We start from the raw sequence: 18275 nt of genomic DNA, 5'->3' as shown, positions 1-18275 counted from the left end.
CCCCCCCAATCCCCTATATACCGTCACAGAGCTCAGGTCCAACTCCCTGTGGTGGCAAGCGGGGACCGCCCGAATCTCTGAATCGATTTGAAGGCTTCCAAATTGATTCAGAAGCTTCTGATTCAATTCAGACCTTTTAATGGGTCTCCCAATTCAATTCAGAGCCTAATCTCCTCCGAATCAAATTGGCTACTGAAGCTTTGTACAGCCCCATGAGCCAGCTCTTTAGTTATATCCCACTGGACTATCTGAAAAATCAAAATCATTCATCCAATGGACTAGAACTCATTATTGCTAACTCTTAGCTTTCTATTGTCTACTTTCTGTGCTTAAATTATAAAGTACCAATGACTCCATACATATAAATGAATATATTACATCAGCACCTGTTCAGTTTTCCCTGTGAAAATAAACATTGAACAGCTATTTTAGTATGCAAATTGGAAAATGTTCTATGTTGTGCAAATTATAAAATATTTATTTAATATTAAAATGGCATAAGTAATCACTCATAAGATCTGTGTAAGCTATATGCAATCTTTGCACTATAACGTTTCTTTGTTAAAAATAATACTATTCAAATGATGCTTGACAGGTCTCAAGATTCCTTATAAATATTTTAGGCATCTTATTATTTACTAATTTTATGTTATACCTTGAGATGGTTGGAAAAATATCTCTGTTTCCTTTCCTTCCCCATCTTCCTTATGTGGCTTGTATCCCAAAATGAAATCTTCTTGAAAGACATGAAGTAACTGTGTGTTTGAGCCACACTGGAAACAATGAACAATAGTTACAATATTAGAAGCATCATGCACAGCAACATTAAATACATGTCTGATTCTTTCTATTAGGATAGGAAGAAAGGATTGCTCACTGTCCCCGTTCATTTTTAATTTTTTTTTTTGTATTTAATAGACATAGAAAAATGGACTGCTACCTTTCTGTCTTTAAGCTAGCCTATTCTAGAAGCTTCTAAAGTTGGTATCTTCAAATGGCCTTGGTGAGCTCTCTACTATGCTATCCCTGTTCTCTAACAAAGCATATTTATAGCAACTATTAACAGGCAAATTAGGAATAGGAGAATACGCCTTCAGGCTGCCACAAATATTTAAAAGGTGCCAAATGAGTTCAGCTTGCCTTGCCTTAAGAAAAGTTGAATGTCTAGCCCTTTTCCATATATCTGCTGAATGTCTGCTAAGGAGGCCTGCTAAAAACAGGCTGAAATGCCCAACTTTCAGAAACCCTTAACAGATGCATTCTCTACATAGCAATAGATTCTTCTGCAATAAGACCCACCCACCCAGCATGGGGGTGGTCATTGGCAATGAAATCCTTCTACATAGACAAGCAACGCGTGGCTCAGAGAAAGATGGCAAAATATTCACATGCCTGCCTATCCCACCCCGTTCTTCCAGGAGGAACGTGCAGTAGCATTTTCTGCTATGGAGATTTTCTTAAATTCAGCCAGGATGAAATCAGCCAATGCCAAGCGACTCATGAAAGAGCATAAGCAGCAAGGGATGCATGATTTCATGAGCACCATTACAAATACAGAGAGACATAATTGTACATAGAAGACTGGAAGAATCTTTAATCATTGTAATATGTAACATGAGAGTGAGTCAAAGACTCATTATTCCTCAGCCTCTTACAATTCCTTCAGTTTCTCCAAATACTCTGATATGTAATATTCTTCAATATCATACATATTAAAATATTCCCACATTTAAATTTCTGCAAATATTTTTAAAGCTGTACAAGTCCCCTTTGCTGTAGATAAAATGAGGTCTATATTGGACCTGTAAATCTTCTTATCCTGACTGAGCTGCCCCAGGTCCTGTGAAACTGTAGAAGCTATGAAAGTACACAACAGGTTTCAAGACATGGGCCTTTGCTACCAAGGCAAAGGTAAAGCCATACTAAAGGTTAAGCCTTCTACTCTGATTTCTACACTTTTTGAATATTTGGGTTTATTCTGAGTAATTCCATTTCTTTTTTCTTTTGACTGCTACAATTATCTAGTAAATTATTCTCTACCTAATTTATTTTTAACTGAAAATTATGCCTGGGGAACAGTACTTCATAAGACTGTAGCCTAGGTCTTTAAATCTTCCATTAGCAAAAAATAGCTGTACAACTAAAGTGTTCAAAATATTTTATTTTTAAACTCACAAGCATTCATTTATGGGGAAAAGTAATTAGTCTGAACTAATTCACTGAAAGATTTACAGCATCTCAGAGAAACAGCTGATTTGAATATTTTATTTCCTTAATTACTGGGGGTGGGGGTGGGGAGGAGAGGGTAATAATTTGACCCCTGCAATGGGAACATCAGCTCTGCAAGTATGGTAGTTCACTGGGTGCAATTCTCAGAAGATTTTGGACTTGTAGTAAAATACTTCTCAATTTTTATGGCAGTTAAGGAAATTTCAAGTGTTCAAATATTTCTAAAAAATTAAGTTAGGTTGAGATATTTCTCTGATTTTAAGTTTAAGCTTTCTTAGTTCTCTATAAGCAATATGCATGGAAACACCATGTATTATAAACTTTCCTTGGAAATATAGCATCTTCATGTTAGCAAGTTAAAAGTAAAATGAGTTCTTTGAAGATAATTTAATCATATGTTACCAGAAATCCAAGTGGTTCTCAAGGGGCTCACTATGATTGAACAGAAATGTCCGTTCCTTTACCTATTAATTACTATTTCTTTTCAGTAGATTAATTATCAGACAAAACCATAAAAAAAACTTATCTACTGCCCCTTAATGGTTAATGAGGTATTTACTTGGTTAGTTATTGCATCAAGTTCAATAATGCATCCTGGTCGGGCAGTAGACTGTTGGCTCACAATGTTAAATACTTCTCCAATCAGTTTCTGAAAGATAGCAAAAATAAATTAAATGATCAGGACATTATTTATTCAAACAGCAGCAGTTATAACTAGCTGAAAATACTTTTGTTGCCAGCCTTGGCCATTTGCAAGGGGACTAGAGCAAACTTCAGAAGTATGGCTAAGCAGAAGGCACCAAAGCCTGTTTCTGAGTGACCACAGCATGAACCTTTGCAGATGTGACAAGTAGCTTAGTCAGCAAAGTAAAAGAAGCCATGTATATGTCTAACTAAACCAGTAATGAGCTACAATTAAACAAAGCATAAGGCTTGAAAGGAGACATAAGGGAAGACCATATATTAAATAATCCAAATACACCATATCATAACTTTTATCCTAAAATAGTAGTAACAATTGATGTAACCAGATGTATTAGATATTATTTTGCTATAATACTAGGGCAGCACCAATATATATGTTGGCTATTGGATCAGCACCGATGAAAGGAGAAATGATGTTATTGGTTATTGGCTTTTTTAGCTTATTGTAGCTGGTAATTAGGGCCATGTGCCTGGAGCACCTTGGTGAACGTAAATCTGGTCTAGAGGTACACCAATACATCGGTCCAATATTGGGGCTGATAATTTGGCTGATAAATGCCTGTGTGAGCATCATAACTGGCAGCATGGAGAGCTGCCTCTAGCTGGCAAGTCTGGTGTGGTGGAAGATAAGTAGGGAAATAAGGGGCATGGGGGGGCAGGTTAGCACCCCCCGTTGTTGAGGGAGGGGGCAGAGGCAGGCACTGCCCGGGCCAAGGTTCGTGGGGGGGACAGCTCCTGCTGCTGCTTGCACCCCAGGAGGGCACAGGGGGAAGGAACACGTCCCCCCAGATCTGGGTGGGGTGGGACGGGTTGCAGCCAGGGCTGTGTGGAGTTCTTTTCAGCAGGGGCTGGGTATGGAGCGGGCACATGAAGGATGCTGCATCCACCCCAAATTTTATCTGCTGCTCTGCTCCTAGTGCCACTGCCGCCAGCCGCAGCCCCAGCTCAATGCCCTCCCGGGGTGCAAGCAGTGGTGGGAGCCGCCTCCCCACCACGAGCCACGGCTCCAGCCCCCCACTTCTCCTGCTCCCTCCCTCACTGCGGGGGACATTGATTTGCCCTCCCTATGCCCCTTCCCTCCACCCTCCCTTTCCATACCAGACTTACCAGCCGGAGGCAGCTGTATTGGAAATCGGATCGGTATTGGCTGATCTGCTTGCTTAAATATTGGCTATCGGCATCGTCTCCAAAAATCTCTATCAGTGCACCCCTATCTGGTCTGAGCCCCCACTATTGGTCACAGCAAGAAGCAGGAGGGAATAGGGGGAGCCGGGGAGCAGTCATAGGGTACCAAGCTCAGCAACAAAAGGCTCATTATTGGCTCCTGCTGCTGCTGCCATGGCAATGCCACGCATACACCAGAGGCCTGAGCACTGGGGCTGCCATGGAGGCATTGGGGTGAGCATGGGCGGGGTAAGACACTGCACAAGGGACATCTGCTCTACCACGCACCAGGTGCCTTTGCAAAAGCAGCTTCTTCCCAGCAGCCACATGAGTTTGACTGCATGGGGCCTGCTGGTGCTGAGGCAGAGGCACGTTCTGGGGCTTCAAACATACCCAGCACTCCTGTCTGTGCAAGGTTCTACCTGCCCGCTCAGGATGACAGCACGGGCTGTGTAGGAGCAGGGCTGTGGGTAGGAGCTGTGGGCAAGGGGGTGATGTGCATGGGAATAGGGTGGTCACCACCTTCCTCATCAAGGGCCAGAGTAGGCAGGAGGTATGTATGTGTTATGATTGCAAAACAAACAAAAAAAGGCTTTATGTCAGTAGTTTAAAATGCCTTGCACTATTACTAAATATTGGTTATTGGATCGGCATTGGCCGATATGGTTGGTTAACCATTGGCTATCAGTATTGGCCAAGAAAATTTTTATCAATGCACCCATGTATAATACATATTTTTCTTAAGATGCTTAGAAAGGATAAAAGAAACCCTCCCTTTTACTTTCTCAAATATATAAATCCCAAATAATTGATTCACTGAAAGATTGTTACAGCAGAGATTGTTCTCAGAGAAACACCTGCTTTGGGCATTTTCTTTCCTTAAAAGAAAAGAGGGGGGAGAGGGGGTAATAATTTGACTCCCAGTGGGAACATTAGCTCTGCAAGTATGCTAGTTAACTGGGTATAAATCCCAACTAATCTATACCTTTGAAGTCCTCAAGAGATCTGGTTCAGTCCAGTTGCAAAAGTTTCAGTGAAACAAAGCCATTTATTAAAATATTAGAACCAGCCATCTATACATATTGGGTATAAGCTGGAGAGAAATTTGGAGAACTCAGCAAATTCAGGAAGATTTACTGCCAATCTTCATGCTACCTTCTTTCTATGTCTCCTCAGCAGGTGTAAGTGAGAATCTATGTTGTCCTGTCTTGGGTAGGTAAGTAGACTTTGGGATAAATGTGTGTTTTTATGTTTTAAAGTGCAAGCAAATAAAAGGTTGGGCTGTTGACCTGTTTCTTTCTCTTATCAGTAGTTTACCCACAAGGTTACCTGTAATCTGGGTAACACGATTACATACTGTAGTTTGACAAGTTCCTTGTTGGCATACAGAGTTATATTTTTCTTTCTGTTCATATTGAAGTTTAAGAATACTGAAATATTTGTCATTTTTGTTGTTTTGAGTCTACATCTAGTTGCAAGCAAAAGCACTTCATAGCACATAGATTTTTATAGACACTGCATGTTGGTTTTTTAAAGGTCTCTCCTTTCATAATGCATGCTTGATGATGAGTCATGATTTTCTGTACATTGGGAAATTCCAATCTACTGCTCACTCTTCCTTAATGCTTCAACTCTTGTCACTGCACTTTAAAATGGGGGAATACTGTGTCTGGTAAGAATGTATGTTGGGAAAAGACTAATTCATCTTTAATATTTAAGCCCTAAATCTATATTAGCACATCTATTTAAAGAATGGAGCTGCTGTTTGTAAGTCTCTTTTGCTTCTGACATGGGAGTTCTATTTGAAGGAGATTCAATATAATGCTGTCTTTTCTCCAGTATTAAATACTAAGAATGTGTCCATATTCTTTTCTGTCAGAAGTTGTAACAAATAAAGAGAATAAAAAAATAAAGAAAATAAAAAGTGCTAATGGGGAGCAGGACCCAAGGAAAGACCAGGATGACTGGAGCCAACAGAAAGACAGGATGAGGTAAGGAGCTAACAGAAGGAATATGAGATAATCTTAATCCTTAGCAATCCCTTACCCAGCAGCTCCATCAACTCCCCCCAGAGATTCCCTTGATTAACTCTAAGATCTCCCCATTCTACTAGCTTTTTAAGATGCTTTTACTCTTCTTCTTGGGGGGGAAAAAAAAAAAAAAAAAGAGGGTTTACCTCTTCAAGCACATCTGGTATTACCACTTGGGGAATCCTTGGGGGAACTCTAGTTGCTATTGAATCCCCGCATACTAGTATTAAAGCCAGAATTTTTTCAGAATTGATGGGTATGGGTGTGCTTATTAAAATTAATGCAAATAGTTAAATGTGTTTAAAATACCATACATATAACTGCACAAAAAACTTGTGTGTAAAATGAAATGAAAATATCAGAATGAGAGCTAGATTTGCTTTTCTCATATATAAACTTACTGAGGATTCAGGGTCAGACAGTTCATCTAGAAGTTTTCGTGCATCCACTACAGCTTGATAGAGCCTCAGGTTTTTGCCATCTGATGCTACAAAACAAGCACTAGCAGAATTGCAGTATGTACCTGATTCAAAACACCAAACACAAGTTTTAGAATTAAAGCAGATTATGACAATATTTTGTTGAAACAGTATTAAATAACCAATTACAATCCATTTCACTGCATAATAATAATAATATTTTTAAAGTAACAGACTTAAAATAATAAAATAATTATTTAATAGCAGGAAGAAGTAAACAGTTAAAACACGGTGATAAAGTTTTGAATCTGAAATAACCTCATTTCCTATTTTATTTTGATGATTAATTTATTTATATATATAGTTCAACAAAATGAGCAGAACTAGTAATTAAAAGCATATTGCTTTAGATAAGTCCCTTGTCATGTGTAAAGATGAATAGTTATTTCTTGGAACTTCAACAATATAATGAAACAAGAAAACAAATAAATATGACCTCCTATTGTTAGAAGATATAAAGGAGAAAGGACAACATTATACATGGTATACAAACTTATCAAATGACCATCAATGAAAAACGAGATAAATGCTTACACTTTGTGCCTTCATGTAATCTATAAAATAGGTCTGATGCCAGGGGTTTATTAAGTTAAAAAAAAATTCTGCTTTACTTTTTATGTTAGGCCTAATTTGGCACCTATATATGTGCCTGATGCATTCTCATTAGAACAGGTAGCAGCAGACTTGATTAATCGAGACTGCTGCAGCATTCTAATTAGAAGGCTCCAGCAGCCCTGGCATCATGTATATTCAGTGTCCCCATGTTTCAGAATGGTGGCAGGGGCACTTTTAACAAAAGCTCATCAAATGAGCTTTAAAGTGTCCATTTTGAAGTGCGGGACACTGAATACGAGATGTTTCAGACATTTTAACTACAGCAACTCCAGAGAGCTGCTCTAAATAACTCCGCCCCCTCCCTGCACATATAAAGACACCCATTAAGTCATGACTTAATTATAGTGGCATAGAAATTGGAATTTGGAGAGAAATTTTAGTATGTTTTTGAAATTCTGAGATTTTTTAAAAATCTACTTATCTCAAACTCTTGAAAAAACTGAGTCCTCCTGAAAAAATGAGGACCCACTATTAATATATCAAAGGCAGAAGTGTCAAAGATTCAGCCCACAGGCCAGAACCAGCCCTATCATTCGGCACATGACCCATATGCCAGTCTGCAAGCTTTTTACTAAGTGGATCCTCTTTTCTTTTTTTACTAACATTTTTTTATTGATATGTTGTACATAAAATAATAATAACCCCCTCTGCCAGGCCCTGGATGACAGTAAGAAAGGGCTGGGTTCAAATTTAGGGATTTAATACCAACTTTTAAAATCTAGCTCCTAGCCCCACAGCTTCATCTTGCCCCACTGTCCCCTTTCCCATGATGCCCAGTGCCTCAAAGAGCCCAGAGCCACACAGTCCTGCCTATCTTTGAGGTGAGGCTGACAGGACACAACAGCAGGTGGCTGCTGCAGGTGGCGGCTTGCAGGGCATCAAGCTATACTACAGATCAGACACAAGGAGTGCAGACAGAAGTGCAGCTTCCAGCTGTAACTCAGAACATTTTCTGCAAAGCAGCTTGAGTTATGTTACCCCAGACCAAACAGAAGTTCACTCTTGGTTCCAGGGGGGAGGAGAATCTAGCTGTGGGCTGGAAGCCTGCAGCCAGGTTCCCATAGCAATGTCCATGGCTCTCTGCCAGTGCTCGCTGTCTTCATAATGGGATGGGGGAAAGGCAGGACGCAGGACTGAGTCATAGCTTGCTGAGGGGGTGGCTCCCGCAACCACTTGTGGCCTGGTGAGTGGGCTGGCTGGAGTCGGGGCTGTGCTGGGCTCTTCTCAGTGGGAGCTGAACTCAGGACAGGTGGCAGCTGGGCAGAGGGCTACAGAGGGGGTTGCAGCCACCCCAAATTCTGCGATAGCCTCTCCATAGCCCCCCCCCCCCCCCCCCCCACCGCGCCGCCCCCCCCCCCCCCCATCCCCAGGCTGCTGCCACCCGCCTGGCACGTGGATGGAAGCAAGGCGTTGAGCTGGGGCTGCACTGGGCGGGCAGTGGCAGCACTAGGAGGAGGCTATGGGGAGGATATGGCACTATTTGGGGTGGCTGCAGCTCCCTCCATAGGCCCCCTCCCAGCACCACCACCTCCCACCCCGAGCCCAGCTGCTACTGAGAGGAGCCCGGGACAGCCATGGCTCCAACCTGCAGCTTCAGTCCACCCACCTTGCTCCACACATTTCTGGGGGTACACGCTCACCCCATGCCCTCCCGGGGTGCATGCAGTTGTGGGAGCCACTCTCCCTGTGGACAAGTTGTGGCTCTGTCCCACGCCTTGCCTTGCCTTGCCCCATCCTGGCTGGACAGCGTCTGCCCCTACCTCGTTCCTTCTTCCTTCACCGTGGCAGGGGGGCATTGATTGCTCCCCCCCACGCCCATTTTCTCCCCCCTCTTTCACCACAACAGACCATGTTGCCAGGCTGTGCTCCTCGCTGCCTATGTGCTGCGCTGTGGCTGTGCACATGCATGGGCATTTATTGGCCAAATAATTGGCCACATTGGGCCGATTTATGAGACAGCCAATTTATAATCGGTACCGATCTGATGTCGGACCGATGTATCAGTGCACCTCCACTTCAAACATCTTCATCTGATACCTCGTGCAATGAGGGGTTGGATTTTCACTTGTTTGGCCATTTTTTAAGATGTCTGCAGCTGTGCAGCAGTGCTTGGTCACAGCTATAACTGCTTTCTGTTGCCAGATTGGGTGAAAATTGTCGTTCCTGTCTGCACCCAAGGTGATATTGCTCTGCTTTGCCACTCAATCAACATTTGCCTCATTCCAACAATAGGTCTTCAACCAAGCTTATGCTTCCTTAGGTTTTTTTTTTTATGGATAAACCCTCCTCCACCCCACACCTTTTTTTTTAAACAGACTTCAGACTTTATGGACCAGCATTTTGAACCTCTTTTTTTTTTTTTTTAAACTCTTCATAAATTTATGGATGGTCGTCAACCCTGGTCCACATGTCACATGCAGTGCCCACTGGCCCCTGTCCTGGCCCTGCATGCTGCACACAGGTCCAATCTCAGGATGTGTATTGCACATAGAATGCAGGGCCAGCCCAGGATATGTGCTGCATGTGGTATACAGGGTCAGTCTGTAGGCTTGAAGACTGGCCCTAAGCCACTCATCCAGCCTACAGAATCAGGTGAGTTTGATACACCTGATCTATAGTAAAGAATGTGTTGAAAATTGAACTGTTTTTTTTTGGAGGGGAAGACAGAAACCTACAACATAAAAATACTACAAAATGGTGAAGATTTTATTGGTATTTTCAAGTCATTTTTACAGTCTTGAAAACTGAGAAAAGAGAGGAAGAGAGAATCTTAGACCCCAGAAGACCAAATATCACTTAAACAAGAGTACTCCTTTACATTTTAGTGATGGCAGTATTACATGCAGTGGCTGAATTTATCTTTAATTAACACCTTAGTTCAGCAGTTAAAAGCTTACTTTGAACATTCTTTTTAGAAGGTAGCACAGTATATTACTGAAGTTGATTGATCTAATGCTTATCCTATTCTCTGCCCCCACAAAAATCTTGTGGTTTCAGCATTAAAAAGTCATGGGCTGCTTAAAGACATTAAACAAACTCTCCTCCCCCCAAAAAAGAAGCAGCAAATTAATTGGACCTGGTTCTGCAGAGTCTGTGTAGATTGGGCACTTCAGTAGGGCTTTTTGGAGGGTATAGCTAAAGCTGATTCAATCAGCTATTAGATAAAAGTGCAAGAAGTGCCCCACTAAAGCGCCCGATCTATATAGAAGTTGGCCTAGCCAGGTCCAACTAACACAATGCCTCTTCTGGGCATGTGCTGGGCTTGGCATTTTTGTTTTTTGTTTAACACCTGTAAGCACACTATGTCTATTTATTAAAATCACACAGCTTTACGAGCAGGCTTCTATAAAGGATAGGCTACCAGAAGGACTTCCATAATGTATGAGAGGTTCCAAATGGAAGATACCAACATAGAAATGGAAGAGTGCAGCTGATTTAAGCCTCAGGTTTAAAATATTATTTATATATTAGGAAAATGATTAAGATATACTGGATTTCTAGTATATATACTAAATCAATTTTGGAACTACATTCTTATTGCATTGCTTATTATGTAAAAAAACAAAAAAAGGTTAATTGCTGAACAAACCAGATTCTAATTCTTTCATGAATTTATCCTACTTAAAGCAAGAGCTTGTGAGAATTATTTCACAGTAAAAGTACTTTTCTTCAAAGGACAATGGGAGATATTGTATCAGCTGTAATAATAATGAAACCCTCCTACAATTATCCATAAAAACATTTAAGTTTCCCATAATAAAAGTTATCTTCAATAGTTGCAATTCAAATTCAAACACATAGTTTTAATTAAGTGATATGTTAAAAGAAGAAAAAATGTATTAGTCAAATACAAGGGAGTTTGTTTTGCCTAATGGTAAGGACAAACTGTAATAAATATATCCCAAAGATTTCATTTAAATAGGTTATATTTGTAAGTCCAATATTAAGTGTTGCATCAAAAAAAAGACAGAAACACTCACCAAGACAATAGCTAGGAATAAGAGTTGGAAGCCAGGCCACATTAGAGAAGGCTGAGGTATGAAGTGAGTTAATTCGAGCCAATTCAGATACTCCTCCAGTGTATGACAAAGGTCCTATGGGGTCTACACGCCATAAAATCAGCTCACTATATATTGCATTTGGATCATGGAACGTACGTGTTGCTGCATTTCTAAGTTGCTGCCTAGAAGAACCTTTCAAATGCTTAACAGGATCCATTATTTTGCTTAATTTATCCGAGTCCCACGAATGGTTTAATTCAGGAGTTAAAAGCGCATTGTGATGAGAAGATGTTAGCAGCAGTGGTAAAACAGAATGGCAAGCCAGGTCATTGAGATGAAATCGGTGACCACAGTATCTAAATTTATGAGATACAGTAAGCACGGTGGTAAAAGCAGATTTGTCGGCAAAAGTAACTGCCCACTGGTTTAGGGATCCATCTATATGTTTGGAAACCATCATCACTATCGGAGAAATTATATTCACATTTGTGGGATCCTGAGCAGAACTTGGTTCATTAACTTCTAGAGTCTTATTTGGAATGCTTATTGTTTTCTGATGCGCAGTATTATTGATATCTTTTGCAGTGGTAGGACAAGCATACATCATGATGTTTTTACTGAGGGAACTAGCATCTCCCGATGGAAATGCAACAGGAATCCGAGAAGAAAATGAAACCTAAAATAGGGTATAAAACAGTGAAAAGATTAATTAAAATCTAGCTTATATGAAACACAAACCTCTCATAAGTCATAATATATTTTTGCTAAGAGAAAGTATTACTAAATTCAGATAAATATATGTTTTAATAGCAAATATTCAATGACTATCTGTTCAGATGAGACAAAAAAATATGAAGCTTTCCACAACACTGTACCTGAACTTGTCGGAAAATGCCTGGATTGTATTCATCCAAATATTTTACATGCCACACTAAAAAGGTACCATCAATAGGGTGGATAATAAAAAGCATATCTGGATTCCTGTTCCACTCAGTAAGAAGCATTTCAATTTTCCGATCTAACAAAACTGTTGGAAGTGGCATACGTGGGCCGGCTAAAGAAGAGGTTTTGGGGCTCCCCTCTCTTTCTCCTTCTTCATGTTCTGAAGAGCCTGTACCAGTACCCGTCTCCGATTCTCTATCTATAGACATTTCTAAAACAGACAAGAAATACATAAACCATGTTATACTGCAGCAAACATGACTTCTGTCACAGTTTGTATTCAAAATAACGGAAGATGACAAGGCCTTATATACATTAAAAGTAGGAAAGGCTGTTGTTTGTAGCCATGGTGGTCTAAGGACATAGGCAGACACGGGTCTTTGGGTAGATGTGGTATCTTTTTTTAGACCACCTAAATAGTTGGAAAAATTGTTCTTTGCAAGCTTTTGGGCACAAACTAGGGTGGCCTTCATAGAGGACAGTCTGGTTGTCCTCTGTCCTCTATTCATACAAAACCCAGGTTTCGTGTCAAAAGAGGACAGAGTAGCAGAAAACCGGAATGTCCTCTATGACGGCCACCCTAGCACAAACACCCTTCTTCAGGCATATGGAGAGCCTGTTGGTGTTTGTGTGCTCTCCTGCGTAGAATGGAAGCCAATATGCAAAATGTGGGTCTACGATCCAAGAATGACAATGGTTCTGTTGCACGGCATAGTTATTGTGGGAATGTTGGAGATGTGTTGGCAGGTTTTACATTGACTGTACTTTTGAAAGAGCCGCCTGGATACCACGTGAAGAACTGCTGTGGTACAAAAAGAAAATCCCCACGAATTGCACACGATTGGTTATGACAATACCAACCATCCTTCCCTGGAACCTATAAGGAAAATCCTCAAACAATTGCAGCCCAAACTAGAGGAGGACCCAATTCCCAAAGAGATCTTCCTGGAACCACCATTCTTGCCTTTAAACAAGCACCACACCTAGCCAACCTCATAACCAGAAGCATGTTTCCTATGGCCCATAGCACACTGAATGGATCCATACCATGCCGGGACAAAAAATGTAAAACCTGACAACATATCTCTAATACAGCAACAACACTCAACAACAGATCCATCATCATTCCTGGATCTTACATCTGCACCTCCAGAAATGTAATATATCACATCCAGTGCACTAAATGCCCTGATGGAAAATATGTAGGAGAAATGAAACAACTGCATACCAGAATGAATGCACACTGAAAATCTATCAAAGACAAAAATACCCAACTACCTGTGGGTGCACACTTCTCTCAAGACAACCACTCTCTCTCCAATCTCTCAGTTCTAATCCTCAAAGGATATTTACAAAACACCTTTCATAGATGAGCCTATGAACTTCACTTTATAAATCTACTGAATACAAAAAACCATGGACTAAATATAGACATTTATGGCACATTATAGCATGCTTGCCATTTGATAACCCCAGGTAACCTGTCTGCATTTTACCAGCTATATTCTATCACCAGTTCTACATTCCTCCTGCCCCCTGCCTCTCACCTATTGTCTCCCATTCCCTCAGATCCTCTCTGCCAGGCATTTGCATTTTCACAGACCTGCATTCTGCGTATTCATTTCCATTCTACCCGGGAGAGCACACAAACACAAACTAAATCTCTCTATGCCTGAAGAAGGGTGTTTGTGCTTGAAAGCTTGGAAAGAACGTTTTTTCCAAATATTTAGTTGGTCTGATAAAAGATCTACCCAAAGAACTATGTCTGCCTTAAAAGCAGGAACCATCCTTTGTTCTGTGCCTGTTATAGTGCCTACCACACACAGTAAGGTGCTGGTTCTTGACTGGGACTACCAGGCACTAAAGCAACATGTAATATTATTTGTAATCTACAAAATCTATGCATTTAAGGAAGTAAATAAATCCTCTCTGATAAGATAGAGAGATTACTCCGATCAACTATACTAACATTTCTTTTTTATTCCAACACTACAAGCTTGATCCTTGTCCTAAAATTATTATAGTGGTTTAAAGCAAAGTGACCATGATAAAATGTGCAGTATTTTATAAGTTATAAGAAAAACTACTGTGTGTACAGTGTAGGAATTGCATTGTCCTTAAGTATTACACTGATGCCCTTGCTCAGAAAAATCTGCTTGTTGTCAGCAGTTTGTTGCCACTAAACAAACTTACCTGGCTCTGAAACAAATGTTTCTTATTTTAGAATTTGTCATTTTTCCCCATCAGTTTCATCTATAGCATAAAAAAAAAATCTTAAAAAGTAGATAGACATAAATAGCATACTCCAGCCTACCAAACCTTTGAACTGAGCTGCATTAATTTGGCCTGCTGTTGCTAAAGGGTGGCTGACCCCCTGTACTACATCATGGTGCTTCCTAACCTTTCGGAATATCTGTAAAGGCCAGCATATCTTAATACTGCAGTACATTCTGACTCTCACTTCTTAAGTGTAAGTGAAGAAGAACTACTACAGTAATGAATTTATTGTTGTTGAGCAGCACTGAAAAGTCTGTTGGTTCAATGTTGCCTAAAACATAATGCCTGGCCTGAAACCATGCCTGGCTTAACACATTCTCCAAAAATCACACAGAATCTCAACTGTACTTGGGTGTTGGTTGTAGCCGTGTTGGTCTAGAAATATTGGTAGACAAGGTTCTTTGGGTAGATCTGATATCTTTTATTAGACCAACTATACTTGGGCACTTTACCATGTATGACCCCCGGCCCTTCCCTGCATATTGTTTCAGGCTGTCTTCACACTGAGGCAATTTATCAGTAACACTGGCTTCAGATTTCAGAGATTAGTAAGAGGTAGTTAGTTTGCAGTCAGATGGAAGGCTGGGCAGGATGGCACCTTAAAAGACTAACTTGTTCAGAAATTTCAAGGATTGTTTTCAGCCACAGTGAGTAGTTAGATTTTTGGAACAACTCAACACCATGGACATTTCAGCAAATAACTGGCTGACATTTGTGGCTTTTATTGTGTGAAAGTTGGTGAATGGCAATGCAGAAGTTTACTGGCATGCTCCCATTAGGTCATGGGTTGATGGACACAGAAAAGAAAAAAGCAGAAGAGAAGGAGGAAGAGGGTGAAGCCTTAATATTTTTAATGAAAGATGAAAAACTAGATGGGTCCATCACAACAGGCAGAGGTTGTAGCCACAATCTGAAGGAAACCAGTTCAGATACTGATGGCCACCTCAGCCTCTTTCACTTGATATTTGAACTATGGCTCCCTTAAATCTAGCAGAGGTACTGACCCAAAATGGTTAACCTTTTCTTACTGTCTGAAAATGCCACTTTCCATTGTTAAAGGAAAAATAGACAACTTTTGTTAATAATGTTAGGTAGATGATTTAATTTAGATAGGCAGATTCTTCCAAAAAGCACAGTTTAAATTTATATAATTTCCCCAAGGAGACTCCAAAAAGAATGCAAAAGACAGAATAAGCAACTACAAACATGTAAACAGACATGCAACAGTCTTCGGTCTTCCCTAACGTAAAATATAGGTTTTCATTTTATAGACCAACCTTTCCCTCAGACTATGTACTATGTATACCACCATTCTCTTGTATATCACATCTTCTACAGAGGGAGCATTAGATACATTCAGTGTATTAGCCTGTTGTGCATACTAGTGGTTGCAGCCTCCAGCATATAAAATCTCAAGTATAAATGTATATATTATATGTAAATGACATTACACATTAGGGGTGCACTGATAAAGATTTTTTGGCTGATACTGATGGCTGATTATTAACCAGCCACATTGGCTGATACCAATCTGATAGCCTATACAAATCCAAATCGGATAGCCGATATGCACCCCAGCAGCTCGGAAAGCAGCATCCTGCCAGTAAGTCTGTGGGGGCATGGAGGGAAGGGAAGTGGCCCCCAGATCAAGGCCCCCACAGTGAGGGAGGGGGTGGGGCTGGGGCAGGTGCTGCACAGCTGGGGTGGGGCAGAGTGCAGGATGGAGCCACAGGTGGTTCGTTCAGGGGGTGTGGGGGAGCAGGGAGGGGGGTAGAGACTGTCGCTGTGCGCACCCCTGGAGGAGTCACAGGGGGTCACATACCCCCCAGATTTTTATGTGGGGAGAAGGCGGGTTGCCCACTGTGAGCTTGGGGGCCAGAGACTGTGTTGGCCTCTTCCTGGCAGGGAGCTGGGCTGTGGTTGTACTTGGCTCAGGCTGGGGCAGTGGTGGGGTGGGTGGTGGTGCTAGGAGGCGGCTCCTTCCTCCCAGTGTCACTGCCACCTCCCCTGCCCCGCCCTGAGCGCAGGCCCCCCCACTGGAAAAAGGTCGGCAGAGCCCATGGCCTTAAGCTCACAGCAGGCAGCCTGCCCTTACACTGCACACAAATCCTGGGGGTCACCTGCCCTCAATACCTCCCTCAGGGGTATTCGCAGCAGCAGGAGTTGCCACCCCTCCCTCCAACACCCCCAGCCGACCAGCCCATGGCTCTGTCCTATGACCTGCTCCAACCTGGCTACATAGTGTCTTCCCCAACCCCAGCCCCACTCCCTCCTTCACCATGGGGGACCCAATCGCCCCCCTCATGCTTCTTTCATCCCCCCCCTCATCCCTGTTCCCCTCCCCAGACTTACTGGCTGGATGCTACTCTCCAACCTGGTGGGCTGTATTCCTGGCTGCGTGCATGCTGTGGCTGTGCACATTCACGCGGCATTTATCGGCGACATTATCAGCCAAATTGGCCAAAAATAGCCAACTGCCGATAATGTCAATTTTCCTTTTATCAGTGCACCTCTATTCCACATATGTTATTTGCATAAGTCAAAGGAAGACATGGAAAGAAAAACCTGATTACCAACCGTGATCTAGTTTCATATGTAAACCTCTCTCTTTTTCTTCCATTTCCTCTTCCTCTTCATCATCAACATCTTCTTCTAGTTGTTGTTCAGAAAGTTTTCTTAGATGTTGCATAAATACTTCAATCGAGGATGTGAAGTGGAATTCTTTATTATTCAGCCAATGAACCACAAAGCCTCCATTTCCTTCATCTAAATTAAAAGCTGTTCCAGCCAAGACTGATGGAATATCTGTAGAAATAAAATCTAACATTTAATTTAAATCCAGCTAACACATAAAACAACACACCAAACCCAAATTTAAATTAGCCACATAACACATGACCTTAATTATTTATCCTTGTGACCAAGAACAGACCACATACATATGTGCACATGCAAAATATTATTATACACATATAAAATGTGACAATTTATGAGATACTAATGGAAATGGGTTCTTTTATGAAGCTGGAAACTTAACTTCATTTCACAAACAATAATCCTTAGTCAATAAGGATTACATTTTTAAAGGACAATAACGTAGTAATCAGTTATATAATTAAAGACACGCATAGTAAATCTTAGGCTGCCCACATAAAAAAATTCTTATCATGTCTCTCACAGTAGCAGGTATTAATCACAACATAACTCTTAATTATTTTATTTTTCAGAGCATTTCTGTTCAAGTTCATATATAAATATTTATTTTAAGGGACACTGTCAAACAGAAATATTCAGTTTGTATACTTATCAACTGACTTCTACAATAAAGTATATGCAGTTGCTGTTGAAGCTTTCAGATTAATGATATAGATGCAGTTCAATTTAAAAAAGCTTATTTTACCATCAGTAAATAAACGTATACACACATATATGCATATACACACACATATATATATGCACATATACAAATACATATACATATATTAACTTACACTTGAAATTCAGTATTCTTCTTTAATTTATAATATATAATTTTACCCCAAAATAATTTTGTTCTGGCTTCTATTTTGTTAGTGTGGAACAGAAAGTTTTTTGGGTCAGAATTAAGGATGTCTTAAATAACGAAGCATACATTTTTTAACTCTTGACAAGAATACCACGGACATTTGATAAACTATTTATGTCACTACTTTAGGCACTTGAGTTTTGTAAATCTGATACACAGTGATATAACCCTACAATTCTCTTCCTTAACAAATCTTAGATTCATAGATGTTAGGGTCGGAAGGGACCTCAATAGATCATTGAGTCCGACCCCCTGCATAGGCAGGAAA

At 40.8% G+C, this 18275-nt stretch overlaps 1 protein-coding gene across 9 annotated transcripts in view; it reads right to left on the bottom strand.

Annotated features, from left to right (window-relative positions):
- Positions 1-18275, bottom strand: part of DMXL2 (Dmx like 2) — a 90911-nt gene that overhangs the window by 54625 nt on the left and 18011 nt on the right. For all 9 annotated transcript variants that reach the window (XR_003092652.1, XM_025197014.1, XM_014517050.2 and 6 more), the window contains 6 exons: positions 17020-17247; positions 12099-12376; positions 11203-11899; positions 6530-6651; positions 2789-2878; positions 656-773 (listed from right to left, as the gene is read on the bottom strand). Coding sequence is in view for 8 of the 9 variants with exons in the window: in XM_025197014.1 (XP_025052799.1) it covers positions 656-773; positions 2789-2878; positions 6530-6651; positions 11203-11899; positions 12099-12376; positions 17020-17247 (1533 nt within the window). In the remaining variant the exon portion in view is untranslated. The remainder of the gene's footprint in view (positions 1-655; positions 774-2788; positions 2879-6529; positions 6652-11202; positions 11900-12098; positions 12377-17019; positions 17248-18275) is intronic.

This window comes from Alligator sinensis, unplaced genomic scaffold, assembly GCF_000455745.1.
Source record: "Alligator sinensis unplaced genomic scaffold, ASM45574v1 scaffold250_1, whole genome shotgun sequence".
In the NCBI taxonomy this organism is placed as follows: domain Eukaryota; kingdom Metazoa; phylum Chordata; order Crocodylia; family Alligatoridae; genus Alligator; species Alligator sinensis.
This window is presented reverse-complemented; position numbering and strand designations above follow the sequence as displayed.